The following is a 23,947-nucleotide window of genomic DNA, read 5'->3' as shown; positions in this document are numbered from 1 at the left end:
AAATTTCCATCACACCAAAAAGTTCCCTTGTGCCCATTTAGAGTCTGTTCCCACTTCACCCCTGGTCCCAAGCAGCCACTGATCCTATGTTTTATCTTTTTATTGCCTTTTCTAGAAATATCATAAATGGCTTCTTCTATTTAGCATAATGTTTTTGAGGTTCATCATTTTTGTTTTGGGCAAATAGAAGATAACTAGAAGTGGAATTGTTGGGTTGTATGAAATGTATGATACGTATATTTTATGTTTAACATGTTAAGAAACTGCCAAATTGTTTTTCAAAAATGGCTGTGCCCTTTATGATTCCATCATCAGTGTATGAAGGTTTCAGTTTCTCCACATTCTTACCAATATTTGGTTTTGTCAGTCTTTTTGATTATAGCTAATCTAGTGGGTATGTAGTGGTATCTCCTCATTAGTTTTAATAATGCATTTCTTTAATGACTAATACTGTTGAGCACCTTTTCATGTGCTTATTTGCCTTGAGTGTGTCTTCTTTGTTAAAGTGTCTGTTTAAATCTTTTGCCCATTTAAAAAAATTGGATTGATTGAGTTACAGGAGTTTTTTACACATTTCAGATGTGAGGTCTTTATCAGATTAATGTTTTGCAAATATTTTTTCTTAGCCTGTCGTTTTTTTCATTTTCTTCATGGTGTCTTTTAAAGAGCAAACATTTAAAATTTTGATAAAATCCTAATTATTAATATTTTTCTTCAATGGATTATACTTTTGGTTTTGAATCTAAGAAATCCTTGCCTAACCCGAAGTCACAAAGTTTTCTTTTATGTCTTCTTGTAAGAGTTTTATAAGGTTAGCTCTTAGAGTTAAATCTATGATCCATTTTGACGTAATTTTTGTGTATATTGTGAAGTTCTAAGTTGTTTTTTCATATTGATATCCAACTGGCTTAGTACATTTGTTGAAACGACTGTTCTTTCCCTGTTGACACTTTTGTCAGAAATCAGTTGATAGTTGTAGGTAGGTTCATTTCTGGACTCTGTTCTGCTCCATTCAGATTAATGTAGATATTTGCCCTTACAATGATGCCACACTCTTCTTGATTACTGTAGTTTTATATAGTAAGTTTAAAAGCAGGTAATGTAAGTCTCTCTACTGTCTTCTTTACTAAAATTATTTTGGCTATTCTATGTCCTTTGCATTTCCATATACATTTTAGGTTCAACTTGTTAATTTCTAAAAAAAAAAAAAAAACCTAAGATTTTGATATGGATTGCATTGAATCATTATATCAATCTGGGGAGAACTGACATCTTAACAATATTGAATCTTCTAGTCCATGAACTTGGTATATCTCCTGATTTATTTAGTTCTTTAATTTTTTTCAGCAGTGTTTTGCATATTTTAATGTACAGGTTTTGAATTTCTTTTTTTTAAATGTATCTAAATAGTTAATCTTTTTGTTGCTATTATAAATTAAGCTTTAAAAATTTCATTTCAGATTGTCACTAGTTTATGGAAATAAAATTGATTTTTTAAAATTGAAGTATAGTTGATTTACAATATTATGTTAGTTTCCAGGTGTACAGCATAGTGATTCACAGGTTTTTTTTTTGCAAATTATATTCCATTATAGGCTGTTACAAGATTTTGAGTATAATTCCGTGTGCTACACAGTAAATCTTTGTTGCTTATCTACTATATATACAGTAGTAGTTTGTATTTGTTAATCCCATATTCCTAATTTTTCCCTCCCCACCTCTCTCTCCCCTTTGGTAACCATAAGTTTGTTTACTGTGTCTGTGAGTCTGTTTCTGTTTTATAATGAATTCATTTGTATTATTTTTTAGATTCCCCATATAAGTGATATCATGTATTTGTCTTTCTGACTTCAGTTAGTATGATATTCTCTAGGTTGCTGCAGGTGGCAATATTTCATTCTTTTTTGGCTGAGTAATATTCCATTATGTGTGTGTGTGTGTGTGGTGTATATATATATATATATATATATATACACACACACATACACATACATACCACGTCTCTTTTTTTGTCTTTTTTTCTTTCTTTCTTTTTTTTTTTTCTTTCCCCTGGCTGTGTCGGGTCTTTGTTGCAGCGTGTGGGCTTCTCTCTCTAGTGGCCCGTGGGTTTTCTGTCTCTAGTTGTGGTGTGTGGGCTCCAGGGCATGTGGACTCCAGAGTGCTTGGGCTCCAGAGTGCCTGGGCTCTGTAGTTTGCAGCACGCAGGCTCAATCGTTGAGGCACGCGGGCTTAGTTGCCCCGTGGCATTTGGGACCTTAGTTCCCCGACCAGGGATGGAACCCGCGTCCCCTGCATTGGAAGGTGGATTCTTTACCACTGGACCATGAGCGAAGTCCCATACCACATCTTCTTTATCCATTCATTTGTTGACAGATGCTTAGGTTGCTTCTGTGTCTTGGCTATTGTAAATAGTGCTGCTATATTATGAACGTTGGCGGGGGGAGGGGGGTGCATGTATCTTTTCAAATTACAGTTTTCATCTTTTCTGGATATGTTACCAGGAGTGAGATTGCTGAATCATATGGTAGCTCTATTTTACAGTTTTCCATAGTGGCTGCACCAATTTACATTCCCACCAGCAGTGTAGGAGGGTTCCCTTTTCTTCACACCCTCTCCAGCATTTATTATTTGTAGATTTTTTGATGATATCATTCTGACAGGTGTGAGGTGATACCTCATTGTAGTTTTGATTTGCATTTCTCTAGTAATTAGTAGTATTGAGCATCTTTTCGTGTGCCTGTTGGCCATCTGTATGTCTTCTTTGGAGAAATGTCTATTTAGGTCTTCTGCCCATTTTGATTAGGTTATTGTTTACAGTTGACTTGTATATCGACCTTGTGACCTTATCTCCCTTACCAGTTCTGATGGGGGGTTTTGGTTGATTATTTAGCATTTTCTACTCACATGAAAATGTATAGTCCTTGAAAATGATATCTATGGAAGTTCACATTACTCTAATTCAAGTGATGTTGTTCAACTTAAAATATTTTTAGAACTTTTTATTCAGAATTTGTTAAAGTTACCAGGCACATAAGAAAAACCTATTTTTGCTTTTTTTGGTCTCAGACATGGGCACACCGCAGAAGGATGTTATTATCAAGTCAGATGCACCCGACACCCTATTAGTGGAGAAGCATGCAGATTATATAGCATCCTATGGCTCAAAGATGATTACGAATACTGTGTGTCTGAACATTTGGGAATGAGTGGCATCTATTGGGGTCTGACTGTAATGGATCTCATGGGACGGCTACATCGCATGAATAGAGAAGAAATTCTGACATTTATTAAGTCTTGTCAACACGAGTGTGGTGGAATAAGTGCTAGTATTGGACATGATCCTCATCTCTTGTACACTCTTAGTGCTGTCCAGATTCTTTCTATGATAGTATTAATGTTATTGATGTAAATAAAGTTGTGGAATATGTTCAGAGTCTACAGAAAGAAGATGGTTCTTTCGCTGGAGATATTTGGGGTCCCACTAAGCAGCTGGTCTAACTGGAGTTAATCGTCTGCTGGAAGTTCCAGCATGCACTGTGCTAGTTATATCAGCATACAGGAGTACTGGAACAGAGGGGGCCAGTCTAAAAGATAAGGGCTGAATGCAGTGCAGGCAGGAGAGTCCAGCTGCTTCATGGGATGTGAAAATCTACTTTTATGTAATAGGGAGAAATCAACACAAGATTCTCTTTTTGTGCAGTGGCAACTTTGGCTCTATTGGGGAAGCTGGATGCTATTAATGTGGAAAAGGCAATCGAATTTGTTTTATCATGTATGAACTTTGATGGTGGATTTGGTTGCAGGCCAGGTTCTGAATCCCATGCTGGGCAGGATTCCTGGCTATTACTAGTCAGTTGCATCGAGTAAATTCTGATTTACTTGGTTGGTGGCTTTGTGAACGACAGCTTCCATCAGGTGGACTCAATGGAAGGCCAGAGAAGTTACCAGATGTATGCTATTCTTGATGGGTGTTGGCTTCCCTAAAGATAATTGGAAGGCTTCATTGGATTGACAGAAACTGCGCAGTTTCATTTTAGCGTGTCAAGATGAAGAAACGGGAGGATTTGCGGACAGGCCAGGAGATATGGTAGATCCTTTTCACGCTCTATTTGGAATTGCTGGATTGTCACTTTTGGGAGAAGAACATATTAAACCTGTTAGCCCTGTTTTTTGCATGCCTGAAGAAATACTTCGGAGAGTGAATGTTCAACCTGAACTAGTGAGTTAGATTAGATCCCTTGATGCAGAAGTTGCTTAGTGTAGTTTTACTGTTTTAACATTTCAGTATTTGAAGTGCTTAACAAACTTAATGGCTGCCATGTTAATATTTTGTACATGAATTGTGTTGATTTTAATAAATTATATAATTATACATATTGTAAATTAGAGATGTTTATTGTATCTTCAGCTTTCCATTTCCTTCTGAAATGCTGTTATTCTGAGCGTAATATTTTGTTTATGCTTCAATGTATTTATCTTGTTTGTCTCCATAACAGCAAACTGAGTTGAACTTTATTTAGCTGATGAAGTCTTGTGTTCTGATTTTCCCATGTACTCCCTTGATATGTTATATATAACTATAGTTAATATAAATTGGTCTTTGTCAATGAGAATGTTAACTGATAAAGAATTGATGAACCCCATAGGAATTAAAAGATGAAAAAAAATAAATGGCTGAAATTTGGGAATAAAAAAAAAGAAAAAGAAAAACCCATTTTTATTAGTTATTGGTGGATATCTTGCTCTAATTTTTTTTTCTGCCCTTTTATCTTAATAAACTTAGATCTGTACTGAGGGAGGATATGTTATTTTTTACATGTCTGTTAGACATTAAAGGATAAAAGTTTGTAGGCAGTTAGATACATGCATCTGAAGTTCAAGGAAAAGGCTATGTAGAGGTATAAATGTGAATTGTCATATCATAGTTAAAGCTGTAGGACTAGATATGATCACCTAAAGGGGTTGACAGAAGTCCAACAATTCTTGGAAGAAAACTTGAGAAGGTCTGTAAAAGGTTTAAGGGGTGCCCAGAGCTCAAGAATCTGTTCCCCCTTGGGGAACATGTTAAGAATACTACTGCTTGACTGTCAATTCACTTATGAGCCACCTGCCTGCGTGAAATGCTTTAAGTTAATTTTTTAAATTCCTTGTCACAGTTTTAAAGAATATAAATATATTTCACAGGAAACTGAGTCATTATAAGGTCAGTGATGCCTGTATACACTGTTTTTCCTTTTGAATCATTTGAACAGTTATTACTTGGAATTTTTTTTCTCTCCAGAGTAATGTGAGTTTTTCATCATTAAACATTCTAGTCATTTTAGATTAATTTAATGCCCAGTTTGGTATATTATTATGATTCTTTTACCTACATTGTAAATATTATCGACTTCATGAATCACACCAAATATCTGCTTTTCTTTGATTCCTAGGCAAATACTGTGGTCTGGGGTTGCAAATGAACCATTCAATTGAATCAAAAAGCAATGAAATTACAGTGCTGTTCATGAGTGGAATTCATGTTTCTGGACGAGGATTTTTGGCTTCATACTCGGTTATAGATAAGCAAGGTAATTTTCACTTTATATCATGATTCCCACATTTTACAGTTTCTGAAAACAAAAATGCAATGTTTTCTTTGAGTACCTGTTATCTGAGTTTGAACAGTTAATACCACATACATAAATCTGACAAAATTAGATCGGTTTCAGAATTTTAAAAATTAAGTATATTAACTTTATATAAAGTCTTCTTATATACTTACCTTTCCTTAGTAGAAGAAATATTAAGTTTTCCACCTTTATAAGATTGGAACACAAATGATAATAACTTTAAAATATCTATCAGTGGGGCTTCCCTGGTTGCACAGTGGTTGAGAGTCTGCCGGCCGAGGCAGGGGACACGGGTTCGTGCCCCGGTCCGGGAAGATCCCACATGCCGCGGAGCGGCTGGGCCCGTGAGCCATGGCTGCTGGGCCTGCGCGTCCGGAGCCTGTGCTCCACGGCGGGAGAGGCTGCGGCAGGAGAGGCCACGGGGGTGAGAGGCCCACGTACCGCAAACAAAAAAAAAAAAAAAAAATCAGTTACTGAAATGTATCAATTTAAAGCTTTATTATCCACAGTTTACCACTTCATCTTACTGTGTTAAAAACCATATTACCATTCTTTTCAAAGAAGAGACTTGCATAGCACCAGGAGTAACCTGGGGAGTGCTCTCTGAGACACTACAAGATAAACATGAGATATTTTCTAGATTGTTAATATTTAGAATCTGAAGGGGGGAATTAAAAGCAAGGCTATTAAGTGAAATAGATACACACTATCTGTCTCATTAAAGTTTCATTAAGAGTGTGAGAGAGGAGAGCTGTTCTGTGTGAAAAAAGGTCTACTTTCCCTTAATTTCTAAGCTATGGAACAATGTTTGAAGACTAATAAAATCCCTCAGAGTGAAAAAGAAAACTCATTTGAATGGAATAATGGAAAGAAAAGAACTGGAAATGTTATGCTAAATGAACAATTAATATATTTGACAGAACGAGGAAAACTAAGGCAGTGTGGTGTTGTAGAAGGGGCACTAGGTAGCCCTGGAATCAAAGCCTGCCATTGCCGTGTACTAAGCAAGTGACCTCTGACCAGTCATTTCACCTGTCAGTTTCATCTGTAAATGGGTTAGTTGTGAGGCCTAAATCTAATAATACATGTTTAGTGTCTGTAGGCACATAACATAGTAGGCAGAAGACAAATGTTAGTTTCCCCCCTTTGACTACTGTACACACACACATCTCACTTTCCCCACTCCTGCCCCGCCCGCCACCATCAGAAGAGTAAGGTAGAAAACACAGAGTGAAATGATAGCTTTCCATCCTTTCGGTTTTACTTTGTGAAAGTCTTGGGTTGATGGGTGAGAGGATAGAAGATAATTACTTTGCTTCTTATTCTTCTTAAGTTTCTTGGTCGCAGTATCAGGTTAAATTATTTATTTTGTGTTTTCATATTTTCCCCTTTCTCTGTTTGTTATTTATTGAGTTAAAGGTTTCTGGAAAATAAGTATCTCCTCTTTACAAAAAAAAGTTTCTTACATTGGATATTTAAATTATGGAGCTTTTGATCCACGGAAACCTAAATGCCCTTATTAGAGTTTCTTAAGAATTGACAATCATCTCAGATACCACAATCAGTATATTGTAGACTTATATACATCTATGCCAGATTTAAAATGGCTATGTCACTATTTTAGATGACTCTTAGCTTCCAAAGATTTTTTCGAAATATCCACCTTAATCAGGAACTTCTTTATAGTAACACTTTACAAAGTCATAATCATCTTGGGAAATCCTCATCTCACAGCTTGCTCCTGAATTTTTTCTTAATGTTTTTGTGCGTTCTTACCCATCCATCAAGCATTTGTTTCATTTGAAGTGAATTGGCTAAGTTCAAGAGAACACTGGTTGAATTTCATATTACTTCTTCTTGGGTGGCCTTTCAGACATAATTTCTTGTAATGGCTCATTCATTTGAAGGCTGGTGCACTTTGGTTGAGAGTCTCAGTTTGTTTCCATCCAAGAAACTTAGCTGCCACACTGAATTCCATGAATATTTTCAAGGAACATCGCTACATGTCCCCAGCTTGATAACCTAGTTAACGGTTTAGAGTATTTGGGAATGAAAAAGTTGTGAAAAATCTTGCTTCACTGGCTTCGTCATTTGTTAAACTGTCACAAAGACTTGTTAACGTTATAGTGTGATGTGTGGTTGATACAGCCATGATTTTGTGTAAGATAGACTAATTTTCATTACTTCTTACAAGAGCCCATTGCAAAATTATATTCCCTTCAGTGCCTTATTTCCTGCAATAGGCCTGGCACCGGGAAAACAGCAGTAAATGAGACAGACGCAATCACACCTTCACAGGGCTTACAGTACAGGGTTGGAAAAAGGCATTAAACACATGGTTACTTAATTGCAGTTATAATAAGTATGATGAAGGAAACATTCAAATAATGGGAGGCCAGAAGGGTGCGGGGAGTAGAAGATTGGTGAAGAGCAAAGCTCTCCTGAAGAAACCACTTCTGAGCCCAGAACCAAAGGATTAATTGGAGGTTCCAGACATACAGGGAAGAACATTGTAGGGAAGAGAGCAGCAGGTGCAAAGGCCTTAGGGTGGGAAGGAGCTTTGGAGGAACTGGAAAAATAACCAGCACAGCTGGGGTGAAATCAATGAGTGGTAAGTCACATTATTCAGGGCCTTGCAGAAAATGTAAGGGTTGGAGTTTTATCCCAAAAAAAGTGCATGGAAGCTGGTAGAGCAGAGTAGTGATGTGACTGGATTTATGTTTTTGTTTTTACGATTCCCTGATCTGTGAAGAACGGGCCCAAGAGAGAGAGGAAGAATTGTAGGGAGGCCAGGTAAGAGGCTATTTAGAGGGGACTGGATCAGAGATGACCAAATTAAGAGATCTTGCTATAAAAGTAGCTCCAGAATTAGGCCAGATTCTAATTTAATTCTTTTTAAAGACGTTTGAACCAGACATATCTTCTACAGGGAAACATTTCAAAGGATTAATATTCATTCTACCTGAGTTTATGCTGAAGTAAGAGGCTTCAGACACAAAGAAGCCTCTTGGATGAGGTGCTGAGCTGCTACAGTGCCTCGGTGATGTCTGGGGCACTGTACCTGGTGTGCTCTTCACTTTAGGGTCTAGTTTTTATAACTTTTATGGTTTTATTCCTCTCTGTTATTTTTAATGATCTTTGAGCAGTAGTTTCCAGTCTTTTACATTGACAATTACCACTTTTAATTTTCACCTGTAAAGCTAATTTTTGAAAGATTTTATCCACCAGTGAAAGGAAGTTTTCCTGTTTCTATTGGGTAGCAAAGAAAGACAGATAAAAATATTAATCAACACTTCAGTAATAATTAGAGGATTAGTAATTTACTCTGAGTTGGTATAATTCAATCAGATTCGAACTAGACTTTCTGAAATTGAAATTTTCATCTGAAAATGAAGATGTACGTGGATCCTAGACATATCCTGGGCAACATATTAGCAACCACTGTTTAGAAGTTCTGTAGAGAGAAACTCCTTAGTTACTGCTGGTCTTACTGAGAGAGGCAAAGCCAGCCATTCACAGGTCCAGACTCAGTAACTCAGATCTTTTAATCCAGAATAATAAATGATACCGACATTTTCATTCTAAAATGTAAATGTAAAAAACAGCATTTACCACTGGACTTGAAAAATAAAATAAATTTTATAAGTGATTTGCTCTAAATTCCTGGTTTTGAATCTGTCCAACATTAACCACTTTCTAAGAAAAGCTCAACATTTCTAGGATGACTCTGGGCAATCATTTTTTAGGTAATTTTAGTTACGGAACAATGAGCTCAGAAGGCATGTCTGCATTTGCATTGATAGCTTCAGGTCTTTTAAGGCAGCCTCTGTTTGTTATGTGCCATCAATTTGGGGCGGGGTGTTTATCTGTGTGTGTGTACACATATATATGTATATGACCAGCTGAAAAGTGATAGTCTGATATTCCTTTTTTAGAACATGAATTATCACTTAAAAAGTAATGTTAAACCTCATTACTTCAAATTTTACCAATCCAGAATTTTGTATTGGTCACTCTAAAGTTTGCCTTTATTTTTTTAGGAAAAAACAGGAGCTAGTTTAAAATTACATGTGAAATAAAATGATCCAATGTAGATGTATTAACATGCTGCCTAATTGGAACTCATAAACACTTGTTTATTCATTGCCTCCTGACAATGTGCTTAGGACTTGGGGACAGCTGAGCGTGACAAATATTCCCATTTGACAGGGTTATTATTGCTATATGCTGGGTTATTTTTAGACTTAACACGGATAGTATAAAAGGTTTTAATTGCCACATTCTTTAACCACATTTTTTTGCAAATATTTTCCATTTCTTCCATCTTCCATCGGATTATATTAACTTGTAAATGAAACATAGGGGCGGAATAGAGAACTCCTTTCTAATAGAGTCCAGATTTCTGTAACTGGTTGTTTTTTTCCTGCATGGGATGTTTTTGGTTTTGAAAATAGAGCATGAATTCCTTAGATTGTTTGCTACCTTAATTGTACAGTAATTTTATAGGATCCTTTCTGTTTTGAGTGCTACACCTAGCTATGTTTCTATTTTTAGTTTTTCTGTTGTGTTCCTAATTTTTGTTGTTGTGTCTGGCAACGTTTTAAAACTTTTAAACTATTTAGTAAGATTTTATTAATGAAGTCTCAGTTTACATGCATATTTTTAGATTTGTCCTTATTTATACACAAATGAATATGTATAGTGTTTGTGTGTATACATGCAGAAAAATATCTGTATTTTGATGTCAACTTGTACAACAAAGGTGCTGATGAATAAGTGTTACCAATTTTGCAGAGAAATTTATAAACAAAATTAATTTGTTAAAGTGGTATAACCCAAAGAGGCAATTCACCTTTATGAGATAGAGTTTATTTCAGACTGACAGATAACCTCAAGAGCACCTGAATGATTTTAAGTGTTTTCTATGTGTTTTGGTTTTTTTTTTTTTTTTTAGTAAGTTAGCAATTCTTTTAAGGGGCTAAGTATGTGTTTGTGCTATCTTGTGCTATCCGGGGGACAAATTCATTCACTGCTACTCTTACTAAGATATTATTAGTGTCCTTGATACTAGGTTACAAAAGAATTTTAATGTGTCTTACAATCTTTAATATTTTTAATGTCTCTTATATTTTAATATAAGATGTCTTATGTTATTTCAATATGTCTTATAATGTCTTTAATATGTCTTATATTCATTTTTTAGTATATAGAAATTTAGGTGTGGAGAGGGTTTGATCTATCCATATGTAGCTTGTAGCCTATTTGACTTACTGCTTAGGCAACTGAGCCATGCCTACATCATCTGTGAAAAAAAAAAAATTGACTGTTTTCATCTGAGAAAATTGTTCCTGAGCTCCTGTTGTGGACTCAGCTTCCATAGATGGCATTGTAATATTTCTAAGAGAATCAAGATTTATTCTCTATTCTCAGTATGTAAAAGGAGATTAGATGTAAAATGCCACATAAATTATCTGCCACTTAGTAAATGTTAGTTGATGCTGAATCACGGTAAATTATGTTTTATTATATATGTAAATTTCCCTCCACTAGATTGCACATGGTACAAATCAGTGCCAGGTTCCTATCGTGGAAACAAGGAATTATTCCCAAGGTCACACAATAATATTGACACAAGAATTTAGCAGAAAGGTGAGCCTTGTCCCACATCCTCTAGCTCTTGAACAAAGTAGCTATCTGTACACCTGCAATGCAAGGTTGCTGACAAAGTGAGAATTGGGAAAGAATGACCTCGGGTCCCTTCAGTTTCTGGGGAATTTGTTATTTAAAAGAATTTCAGAGCAAATAAAGGAGAAGAATTTGTAGTATACATTGTCTTGCTTCGTGTATTTTCTTCTTTCTGGTAAATATAATTACTTAGTTACAGTGCTTTATGCTTCCTTGAGTTAGAATAAATAAAGGCACTCAAGCATCCCTTCCCTCAGAAGTAAATGGCTTCAGCTGGACAAAAATTATACCCTGCAGCTAATATAGTTGGTGATATACTCTCGTAAGTGATGGGTACTGACACTGCTGAGAGTCTTTTCAATTTATTCAAGAGCACAAAACAGAGTATTAATTGGGGGAAAATCTAAATCTCTTTCACAATCCTTTAATCTCAGGAATAGACAGTGCTGTCAATCAAAAATATTTCTAAGTTAGTAGCCAATATGCTGATATTTTTTATTATTTGTGAACTTATAAAATATCATATTTTCATGGTATTACATGTGGGTTAACATCAGGTATCATGTTTTAAAAAATATTTCATGGAATAACTATGAAGTTCCCAAGCCTATGCAGTTACTATATATTAGAAAAAATTTTAATTGTACTTTAAATAAAACCCTGTTTATAGGATATCAATTATGCCTCATAGTAATATTGCTAACTAAGTTAGAGCTGTCTTAGAAAATCTGATGTTGATGTCTTCATTAAGAAAACCCTGAAATCTGTCATCCTGTTGTTGATTATTGGCTCATCTTTGTTTTCGTATTTTTCTTGTGCTCTTCCTCATGGTCACATAATCCTGCCTTCAAAACCCCACGGAGGCCTGCCTCCTCTTTAAAGCCTTCTGAGGTTAAGGAAGGCAGATGTTAGAGCAGCTCTTTTTATCGGGATTATGATCACACTCACTTTGGGTTAGACTCTGCTGCTAAAACTAGTGTAGAATGTGCACTGTAGATGCCACCTCTTCTTTGGGCCGCGCGGGGGAAATGAGGGAATAGAGTGCTGTGAGCTTCAGCAGAATCCCTGAGGGCGTTCTGCGTACTACTACTGCTGCCATTCCCTGCTGTCCAGAGCACCCAAATGAAGTTCACAGTATATTTGGTGTTTCGTGTAGTAATGTATATGTTATAAGTATTCTTTTGTATGTATTAAATATTGGAGTAAAATTACCAAAAAAAAAAATTCCCATCCAGAAGCTCTTAGTTGAGAACTGAGTGAATTAAATACTGCCCTTCACTGTGAGCATATATCACTGATTTTCTAGTATTGTGTGCTAGTATTGTGTTAGAGTGGATCCAGCTTGATAATTGAGCTGACAATGAATACTTTATCAGTACTTATTATTATAATCACTGCCCTAAGCACTTTACGTGGAATGCATACTTTTAATTAGCACAGGTCAGAAGCCTTCAAGTTATGGTTGACTCTGTCTCAAACTTCACATCCATCACCACCTCTCTGAATATATACGTACGTATATCAGAGTTTGACTACATCTCTTGGCCTCCACTGCTACACTAGTTCACGTTACCATCAACTTTTACCTCAATTATGGCAAGAGATTCCTCCCTGACCTTTGTTTCTGCCCTTTCTCCCCTTCAGTCTACTCTCAACCCAGTGATCAGTGTGATCCTATTAAATCGAAGGTCCCATCTCATTCTGCCCAGTGTCCTTACCTCCAAGACACCATTAGGATATGGCTTCTCATGACTTGTTTGGCTTCATCTCTTACTTGTCTTCCCCTTGTTCGCTCTGGCCTCAACAATGCTGGGCACACTTCCTTCTGAGGGCCTTTGTGAGTCCCTTTGACTGTTCTCCGTTATCCACATACCTGATACCTCACTCCCTCACCTGTTTTAGAGTTTTATTCAAATGCTTCCTTCTCAGTAAGGCCTACCCTGACCACTCTACTTAAAATTGCAACCCCTTAACTTTCCCTAACTTCCTTCATTTTTCTTGTGTATTTATTATCGACTAATATACTATATATTTTTCTTATTTACATTGTCTATTTTTTCTTACCCCCACAGGAGGTACACTTCATATATGCAGGGATTTTTGTCTGATTGTTCTTTGCTCCATCTATAGCACCTAGAAGAACACCTAATCATAATACATACTTATTAAAAACTGTTGAATGCATGAACAAATGAATAAATAAACAAACTGCCAATCCTGGCTCTGTCTTTTACTAAGCTTATTTCATCCATCGATGCAAATATGCTGTATATGAAAGGAAATTATTACTACTTCTATGATAGCTTCTTTTTCTTTCTTGTTTTTAAGATTTTAATAATAGTTTTATTGAGATAATTCGCATACCGTACAATTCATCTACTTAAAATATACAGTTCATTGATTTTCAGTATATTTAGGGTTGTGCAGTTATCACCACAGTCAGTTTTAGACCGTTTTCATCACCACAAAAGAAACCCTGTAGTCAGTAATAATCAAGTAATAATCACTACCCATTCGCTAATCTTTAACCCCCTCCAGTCCTAGGTTACCACTAATCTACTTTTATCTCTCTAGATTTGCCTATTCTGGATATTTCATATAAGTGAAATCATGTAATATGTGCTCTTTTGTGACTGGCTTCTTTCACTTAGCATGTTTTCGAAGTTGATCCATGTTGTAGCATGTATGAGCACTTACTTTTTATTGCCAGGTAATATTTCATTTTATGAATATACCACTTCTTTCACATTTTGTTTACCCATTCATCAGTTGATGAACATTTGTGTACACGTGTTGTATGGACACATGTTCTAAATTTTCATGGGTATATACCTGGTAGTGGAATTGCTGGGTCATATGGTACCTCTGTATTTACCCTTTTAAGGCACTGACAGACCATTTTCCAAAGCAGTTGCACCATTTCACAATTCCATTAGCAATATATGAGGGTTCCAGTTTCTCCACATCCTTGCCAACACTTGTTACCTGTTTTTTTGATTCTAGTCATCCTAGTGGGTATAAAGTGGTATCTCACTGTAATTTTTATTATTATTTCCCTGATACTTAATCATGTTGAGTATCTTTTCATGTGCTTATTAGTCATTTGTATATCTTCATTGGAGAACTGTCTATTCAGATCCTTTGCTCCTTTTAAAATTGGGTTAGGGACTTCCCCGGCAGTGGTTAAGACTCCGAGCTCCCAATGCAGGGGGCCTGGGTTCGATCCCTGGTCAGGGACTAGATCCCACATGCCACAACTAAAGATTTGGCACAGCCAAATAAATAAATAAATATTTTTTTTAAAAATTGGGTTATTTGTCTTTTTAATGTCTAGTTGTAATAATTCCTTACGTATTCTGAATACTAGATTCTTATCGGATATATGTTTTGCAAATATTTTCTGTCATTCTTTGGCTTATCTTTCTTGTTCATGATAGCATTCTTTGAAGCACAGCAATTTCACACTTTGATGAAATCAGTTTATGTGTTTTTATGTATTTGCTTATGCTTTTGGTGTCATATCTAAGAAACTGTTGCTTAATCCAGAGTCAAGATTTATACCTATATTTTCTTCTAAGTGTTTTATAGTTTTAGCTCTTGAATTTAGATCCACCTTGAGTTAACTTTCGTTTGTTTGTTTTTTTGTTTCTTTGCTTTTTTTTTTTTGCGGTACGCGGGCCTCTCACTGTTGTGGCCTCTCCCGTTGCGGAGCACAGGCTCCGGACGCGCAGGCTCAGCGGCCACGGCTCACGGGCCCAGCCGCTCCGCAGCATGTGGGATCTTCCCAGACCGGGGCGCGAACCCGTGTCCCCTGCATCGGCAGGCGGACTCTCAACTGCTGCGCCACCAGGGAAGCCCTGAGTTAACTTTTATATATGATCTGAGGTAGGGGTTCGGTTTCTTTGTTTTGCATGTGGATATCCAGTTGTCCCAGCATCATTTGTTAAAAAGACTATTTTTACCCCCATTAAATTGTCTTGGCACCCTTGTTGAAATCAATGACTGTAAATTTGAGGATTTATTTCTGGACTCTCAGTTCTATTCCATTCATTATGATAACTTATACATTGCTGTGAGAAGTTTGAGTCAGATGGTTCCCTTTGAGTTGCATTCATGTTGCCTAGGCTGTGTTCTTGTTAACTGGGCGCCTTATAGTAATAGTGATTTTCTGGAAGGCTGTTTACTTGGGAGAAGCTTTCTAGAAAGGCACGTTTTAAAGTTTCTCAATTCCCTGCTTAATTGATGTTTTCTTTGCCTTCATGGAGTTGTAAAGGTCAAAATCTCTAATCGTGACTTTCTTTCTTTTTCTTTTTCTTTTGTCTTCTTGGCTGTCCTTATAGCTTTCCATTTGGAATTCATATTTTCCTCTTAGGGAGCTGTTTTGAGCCCCCATGGAATTTGAGAGCAAGGTCAAGTGAGTTGCATACATTTGTGCAAAATCTGGAGTTTCAGCACTGCATGGGCTTTATTATAATAAAGCCCTCTTCTAATCAAGTATATCTATAGTTGACTAGGAGATTCTGGCATGTAGCCTGAAGGTAATAGGGCCAGCTGGCAGTCTTCTTATGGCTTGAATGCCATATTGGACCACACAGGTACCTTTTCATCCCAGGCTATTAATCTTAGAAGTTCAGTTTCTAATCTTAGAAGTTGGAAACTCTTTTGGTGGAACAGGAAAGTGGAAAATCAGTTCTTTATTGACGCTGTGTAAAGATTGCCAGGAATATCTATAGAATATACAGGTAATTCAGTTTGTCTGCTTTTCCTAGTCAGTTAACCGGGTGATAGTGAACCTCTCTCCAGGCATGTATCCTCTTAAACTCCTAAAATACAGATTTAACTTAATCATCATTCAAGTACCTGTACTATGTAGATATTCATCCATGTAATCTCTCTCAAAATACCACTTTCCGATTAGTTTAACAGTTATTATGCTCTAGTTCTTTCAAGACACATACCAGTTGGATAATAAACACATAATTTTTCTTCAAAATTGTAAAATAGAATAATCAATTATTCTGTGCTTGCCATTGATTTAACAAATATTTGTACACCTTCAGTGTGCTGGGAAGAATGCGAGGTGTTATCTCTGTCAGTGTATTGGGAACCCTCGGCACAGTGTTTGGCTAGCATTTATAGGTGAAATCACTCACCTTTGTGATTGGCTTAGGACCTTCTTCCAGGTTTTCCCCCTACAGGTTAGTCCATGATTGGACTTAGCCAAACATGCTAACAATCAGAAGCTTTTATTCATCCATTTATTCAATAAATGTTGATAGAAAGTCTCCTGTTATGCCATATGCTGTGATTGCTGCTGGCGATACAGAGGTGAAGACTGACAGCCTCAGTCACTTCACATGGGCTAGGCATCATAAAATGATGTTGCTTATCAACACTAAAATGATTGCAACAGATCACTCTTATGTGACACATGGTACTATGAGAACATCTAATAGTCATCCCTTCGTTAAACCAAACATCCCTAAGTGCCTACTGTGTGCTAGCACAGTTTGACTTGCGAAGATCAGGAACAGCTTCTGAGGGGATGCGACAGTTAAGCTGAGATCTAGAGAGGAGTGAGCCAGGTGAAGGGATAGTGGAAGCGCCTTCCTGGCCGAGAGCACAGAGGAAGAGGAAGAAAGCTAGTATGAAAAGAGGCCAAGACGGGCAAAACCAGACTGAGGTCGGACCTTGGGGGCTGTGTTGAAGACTTTGCCCTTTGTCCTAAGAGCAGAAGGAAACCACTGAAATGTTTGAACTAGAAGCCACCTTTTTACACAAGCCTGTGACCTAGGTCTTAATTAGACAAGGTTAGCTCTTACACAGATTTGGTTTTGAGATAGGAAATGTTAAAACTTTAAAGTTCTGTCTTATGCAGAGTGTGCTTTAGAATTACCTGGAGGACTTGTTAAAATAGCTTTCTGGGCCCCACTGCCAAGAGATGCTGTAGGTCTAGATGGTGTTCAAACTTTTGAATTTCTAGTAACTTCCCAGAAGATACTGCCGCTGCTGGTCCTACTCCTGGACCAGATTTTGAGTTGCAGTTAGTTAGAGCCACAGAATTAACTCACCTTTCATTTGTTATTGTTTCCCTCATGGGTAACCAGCAAAGGATCATTTTTAGTCATATAGTAACAAGAAATATTTGCTTCAGAAGCTATCAATATATTTTATAGAAGCTACTTCAGGGCTATAAATTATACTTATCTGTGTGCCGTCCATGTGTGTGATACGTGATTCTATGAGGCGATGTGGTGTATTCAATATTGGGCAGACATAGCCCCAGAAGTCCAGATACTTAAAGAAATTGTGATTGCCAAAACCTTATAAAAAGTTAAAGTACTATCTTGATAGCTGTTAAGATTTTGAAATTTAGAACAATATGATATGGGTTTGGAAACAGTTGGTGTTTCAGCAAGAATAAACCTATTATTATTGAATCCGTTTTTGGTTTTTTTTTTCCTAGATCTAATTACTTGTTTAGACACTGCATCCAGTTTTTTGGAACCTGAGTTCAGGTATGACCATATTTGTGACTTTTTTTTCTTAAATGTTACTCTTCATCTACTTCATCCTCATCTTATGTACTTAAGATTAATGTACATGGTGTGACTCATAATCATTGTTCTGAGACATCAGTAAACCAGAGCTTATGTAAAACCACTGAGTTGCCATGTTTAAATTTTGCCTTAACTTTTAGCATTTGAATCTTCTCCACAATGGAAGTATAATTTGGATATACTTTAAAAGTAGGATTAGTCACTCTTCAAATCTGGCAAAACTCCTAATAAAGGTAGAAGATCCATTTATCTTTGCTCAAAAAGAAGTAACAGGAGGGTTTAGGCTGTTAGAGAATTCCTCACTGTTCTTACCCAGGTGGCATTTTTATTAATACTACCATTTCCCTGCTTTACACCCTTGTCTCTTGCTTGGACTAGGATTCACTTGTAATTGGTTTCCCTTTTCTAACCTTTGCTGGCTTTTTTCTGCCATTCACATTCTGCCAAGTTATTTTCTAAAATCTGTATTCGATCACTCCCCTGCTTTGAAATCTTCAGGAGCTACTTATTATGACAAAATGCCATCCCTATTCATTAGCCTGGTTTTCAGGGTCCTTCACAAGTAGTCTTTGGGCCATTTTTCTAGTCTCACGTTAACGTACTCATGTTGAAACATCCCTGGATTATTTATACTGCTCTGAGCTCTCAGAACTTTTGTCTGGAATCACTTTATTCTTCTCTGTTTAGCAAATTCATTCTCATCTTTGAAGACCCATCTCACTCACCTCCCCCAACTTGCTACTGCTCCCCAAAGAACCTTCATTTTGTCTTCAGGAATGGTTCTCTCTCTGTGGGCTGGTGGGGCTCTTCAGCCCTCGTCGGGGGTTGTGGCCAGCAGAGGTAACCCTGGCATCGGTGTATGTCACACGGCCCTGCCAGAGGATCAGCTGTCTTGGACCCTCCACTCTCCAGCTCCGTCATCACCACCCACATGCAAGCTGCCGTCCTTTCTCGCCTGGACTGCCTAACAGTGTCTTATCCTCCACTCATGGCCCTTACAGTCTCTTTTCTTTCCAGGAGCCAGAATAACTTTTTAAAAAAAAATAAAAATCAGATGATATGTATAGACCATCAAAATCCTTTGTTGACATCCTCTTTTTACTTAGAAATATACTCCAAGACTCCTCACCACAGCCCCCCTGGCTTCTGCATGATCTGATCCCTGTCCCCCCTTCCAAGTTTCTCTCAGACTAACCTTACCTTTCTCACTGCACTCTACCTGTACTGGTTGTCCTCGGTTCCAGACACACACAGGCCATCCTGCCTCAGGGACACGCTTTTCCTTCTGGTTGTGGTGCACATCCCTGCACTGTTCCAGTGACAGCCGGTGGTTCTCTGCTGAGGCTTCCCTTCGTCAGAGCCCCGTCCACTGACCGAGGCAGTGCAGAGCCCTGCATATGAACACAAACTCTGGAGCCCATCTACCACGACACAACTGCGTGACCTGGGCACACAGCTCATCAGTTTCCTCATCTGTAAAATGAGGATAATAATAATACCTACCATGTAGGGTTCTTATGTGGATGACTTGAAGTGTACTTAGAATGTTGCCTGGGACATAGTAAGTTTGCTGAATGTATTACTTCTATTGTTAGATTCCTCCCGGTTACTTCATAGAGTGCCTTTTCTTTATAGCATAATCATAATCTAAATTTAATTAATCATAATCTAATTAATCTAAAGTATCCATTTAATGTATTCTCCCACCACGGGAATGTAAACCCAGTGAGGCTGGCACCATATCTGCTTGGTTGACCCGGTACCTAGCACAGCCCAGCACTTAACAGACAATGTAATAGACATTCATGTAAATGTGTTAAGTGGGTAGGTGGATGAGTGAGTGAGTAAATAAATGAATGCCAAACATTTTTTTTAAATCGACTTAAATTTGATCAGTAGAGAGCTGGTGAAATAAATTGAGCCTCATCCACAAAGTCCAATGTAGCTATTAAATATATGAATAGCTCTTACAGTAGAAATATGTCTGCCATTCATTATGAAGCAAAATAAAGCAGTGTGTAGAATATGGAATAATTTTTGTATATATGTCTGTGAAGACGTGTAAATGGTTGGAAGAAAATCTTAAGGGCTTTTTAGAAGTGGTGGTTCTCTCAGAGTGGTGAGATTATGGTATTTACATTGAACTGAAAACTGGGTAAGTGACATTTTTTGGTCTTTTTCCCCAGAAAGTACAGCACTATATACCCTTTAACTTGTTTTTATTTCACAGCAAATACTGCCCCGCTGGTTGTCTGCTTCCTTTTGCTGAGATATCTGGAACAATCCCTCATGGATATAGAGATGTAAGCTGGATATAGACTTATGTTAAAGTGATGATAAAACTTCATTTTTTTAAACTCCTTCATATATAGATGTGTAATCTATTGTGTATCTTTATCTTGATTTTTATTTTCTAGGAATTACTTCTTTTTAGTAATATGTAACATTTTGTTGTTTTTCTTCTGCTAAAAACCTGTTCTGTGTTGTATTATCAATAATCTATCCCATGTTTATTAAGAAAACTGCCCAGATCAATTAATTTCTAGAGGAAGAAGTATAAGTGTCTTGTTTATGAATTATCAAAAGAAAATTTAAAACTAATCTTTTATCTTTCCTCCCTGAAGTCCTCACCATTGTGCATGGCTGGTGTGCATGCAGGCGTAGTGTCAAACATTTTGGGTGGCCGGATTAGTGTCGTAATTAGTAAAGGCATCCCGTACTATGAAAGTTCTTTGGCTAACAACGTAACGTCTGTGGTGTAAGTATATATGCTGTTTATAATAAGCGTGTTGCACGGGGTGGGATAGGGATGAGTTAGACCTGAGCAGTATCATTGTTGATGGTGTTCATGAAATAACCTTTGTGTGATAAGGACAGACGTTGATGGTGTTCATGAAATAACCTTTGTGTGCTCGATATCTGAGTGTATTGACGAGCGCAGGCAAGGTCTTGCTATCTTGGCTTGTTCTCTGTTGGTAGTCATTTGGAAGAGTGATTTGTTTCTTCTTTTCTAAGTGTTGAAAGAGCCCAGAGTGAGTCTAGAAGTATATTGCCAAATCCTTACTTCGTTTTAAAGATCAGAAGGCATAACTAACTACTCTGTTCCTTATAGCCTGTGTGGCCCATGATGGATTAGGATAATTGAAACGCTTTGAATATAAATCAAATTTTGGCATAAATCAGAGATAGTATTATGAATCCCTCTCATCCCAAGAGAATATTTTAAGAATGTATTTTCATGGTATTTATGATCTACTGTATTACAAAACATAGACTAGGCATCTAAAGCAGGAGAAATTGAAACATTGAATAGAACCATAGTATGAGTGATCTATTTGTAAATCTTGCATCTTAGACATGCTCGGTCCTGCAGACAATAAGCGGAATTGAAGCCAGCTTCTCTTCAGGTCCTAGGCCAGTTTCATTCAGAAGGCCAAGAGTGTGATCCATACTCAAGACAGTATAAAGCAGGAGGCAGCAAACTTTTTCTGTAGAGAGCCAGCTAACAAATATTTCAGACTTTATGGGCCACATGTCTGTCACTCATTCTTTTTTGTTTTATTTACAACTTTTTAACTATGTAGAAACTGTTCTAAGCTTTCTGGCCATACAAAACAGGCCATGCATGGGCTGTCATTTCCTCATCCCTGCTCTAGAGTCAGCTACCTTTCCTTCCTCTGGTTTCTTCTGGATGATTTTATGCAGATTGTTTCATTCCTTTCCACTGTTACACCTTTAGAAAGAATTTTTTTCATGTGTTCTCTCTTTCATATTTAAAAAAACGGACAGGTTGCATCCATTTGTGATGGTTTGAGCGTTGTGCTAAAGGCAGGAGCATACACTGATGATTTTGATGATTTTATCCCTCCAAGTTCCTTAGGGCCTTTTGACCTGCCATATGGTGAACTAATAACTAACAATCCCACCCCTCCACTCTCCCTAAGCACCTATTCTGCCGGTTACTTTGAAATTCAAATGCAGTGCTACGTTGTAACACTGAAACTTTTTCTTAGATACATTGATTTCCTGTAACAAATGCAGTCTCTCTTAGTAGTAGCCAGCTTTTCTTCTGTTTGCCCCAGGAAGCTTGAGCCTCTTTCTGTGAGAATTACACTTTTCATTATATATTCCCAAAAAGCAATTGCCACAGAAACACTTTAGGAATCAATTTATTTCATGAAAAAGAAATAAAATAAGTACATATTGAAGGTTGCATGGATGCACTTGCATAATCATATATGAAACTAGGCACTAGATACTTGTAGAGAAAATTGATTATGCTGTCTAATAGATAGCCATAGATGGTGCTTAGTGAAATAAAAACAAAAGAAAGCTTTGCTAAGACAAATATGAGGAAATCATGTGGTTATATGAGTGTCACCAAAAAAGTCTTTCTCTCTTTCAGGGGACACTTATCTACAAGTCTTTTTACATTTAAGACAAGTGGTAAGCCTCTCATGGACTTTATAACTTATCATAATTTGTGTAATAGCTAGTATTTTTTGAACACTGTACATCAGGCACTTTGCCAATTGCTAGGTTGGGTTTTGGGTTTTGGGTTTTTTTTGCACTTTCTCATTCAGTTATCACGAATAACTCTATGAGGTAAAAGACGTGCTTAATAATTCAATGAATGGAATAAACTGGAGGTTTTATATTAATAGGGAAATGATCATGTAAGCATGGAAGTTACCTTAGAAAAAGGGAATTTTGAATATGTCTGAAGTAATTAACTCAATCAACAGAAAATATTGAGTGCCTTTTTTCATTTGTCAGGCACTGTTCTGGTGCTAGTGAAACAAAAGTGAGCAGAATAAACAAAATTGTGCTTTCCTGGAGCTTACATTCTGGAAGTGAGAGATTAACAATAAACAGCGGATAAGTAAATGAATGTTTATAACGTCCTGTTTACAATATTATAAAAGATGTAGAAAATAAGGCAAGGAAAGACGACAGGCAGTTCAGAAGGGACAGGTTCGAAGTTTAATGTTGGTTGGGGCAGGCCTCATGGAGAATGTGACATCTGAGCAAACACCTGGAGGAGGTAAGGGAGCGAGTTGCCCTCTGGGGAGAGTATCCCAGGGAGAGGGTAATGTGTTGCCATTCAGCTAGTGATTACTGCTGTGAATAAATACGTCTGTACGTTCTCTGATGAGACACGAAGACATAGACCCAAGAAACATTTGCATACTTTTGAAACCCTCTAGTACAGTATATTGTCAGCATAGTGTATGTTAATTAAAGGAACAATTAGAGTTTCCAATGAGCAAGTGTTTAGAGATTTTTGAGTTTATATCTGGAAACCAAATTACTTTCTTCTTTGTTTCAGGTTGTTATGGAACACTGGGCATGGAATCTGGCGTGATCGCCGATGCTCAAATAACGGCATCATCTGTGCTGGAGTGGACGGACCACACAGGGCAAGAGAACAGCTGGAAACCCGAAAAGGCCAGGCTGAAAAAACCTGGACCTCCTTGGGCCGCTTTTGCCACTGATGAATATCAGTGGTTGCAAATAGATCTGAATAAGGAAAAGAAGATCACAGGTTAAGAGACACAATTTTCTAGATGATTTATAATACTAATTTCATTTGGAAACCTGGTAACATCTAAGAATTTCATAGAAAATTAGGTCACTGCAAATTGAATTATATGGTTTTAAGTTTAGTGTACTGGTGTTAATATTGACCGAAGTTGGTTTTATAAAGCATGGCAAAGGAGAGGAGTTGGTATTTGATTCTTACTAGCATTTCTTTTCATTGTAAAGAGATTCTTTTAAGGTCGTGTTTCAGTAAAGGGATCTTGTGACATCTGAAATAACCATCTCCTATAGTCATTAAGAGAAATTTGTGTTCAAGGAGTCCATTTTAAGTGCTACAAATAATATTCCACATGTGCCAAGTATAAATTTAATTATTTAGAGCAACTTAACAAATGGTCAGAATAATTGGTTAGGATTGGTTTAGATAATTTTGTTAGATTTATTTTGCTCTGGTTCTAAAAATAACACCAGTAATCTTCTTTAATCTATTCATTCCCAGGAAGTCATTCTTTCTCAGTAGGTGAACTATATTTTGCAGTGTCGTGAACA

General features: G+C 37.1%; 1 protein-coding gene and 1 pseudogene across 1 annotated transcript in view; both read left to right on the top strand.

The window, feature by feature from the left end:
- The window catches only part of DCBLD2 (discoidin, CUB and LCCL domain containing 2), an 88,798-nt gene that overhangs the window by 45,723 nt on the left and 19,128 nt on the right, over positions 1–23,947 (top strand). Inside the window, exons 3-8 of the mRNA XM_060010531.1 lie at positions 5,433–5,570; positions 17,764–17,815; positions 20,088–20,160; positions 20,482–20,615; positions 22,263–22,303; positions 23,187–23,402. Coding sequence (XP_059866514.1) covers positions 5,433–5,570; positions 17,764–17,815; positions 20,088–20,160; positions 20,482–20,615; positions 22,263–22,303; positions 23,187–23,402 — 654 coding nt within the window. The remainder of the gene's footprint in view (positions 1–5,432; positions 5,571–17,763; positions 17,816–20,087; positions 20,161–20,481; positions 20,616–22,262; positions 22,304–23,186; positions 23,403–23,947) is intronic.
- Positions 2,932–4,310, top strand: LOC132424035 (geranylgeranyl transferase type-2 subunit beta-like; annotated as a pseudogene).

Source organism: Delphinus delphis, chromosome 4 (genome assembly GCF_949987515.2).
Source record: "Delphinus delphis chromosome 4, mDelDel1.2, whole genome shotgun sequence".
In the NCBI taxonomy this organism is placed as follows: domain Eukaryota; kingdom Metazoa; phylum Chordata; class Mammalia; order Artiodactyla; family Delphinidae; genus Delphinus; species Delphinus delphis.
Note: the sequence above shows the minus strand (reverse complement) of the source record. Positions and strands in the feature narration are given on the sequence as shown.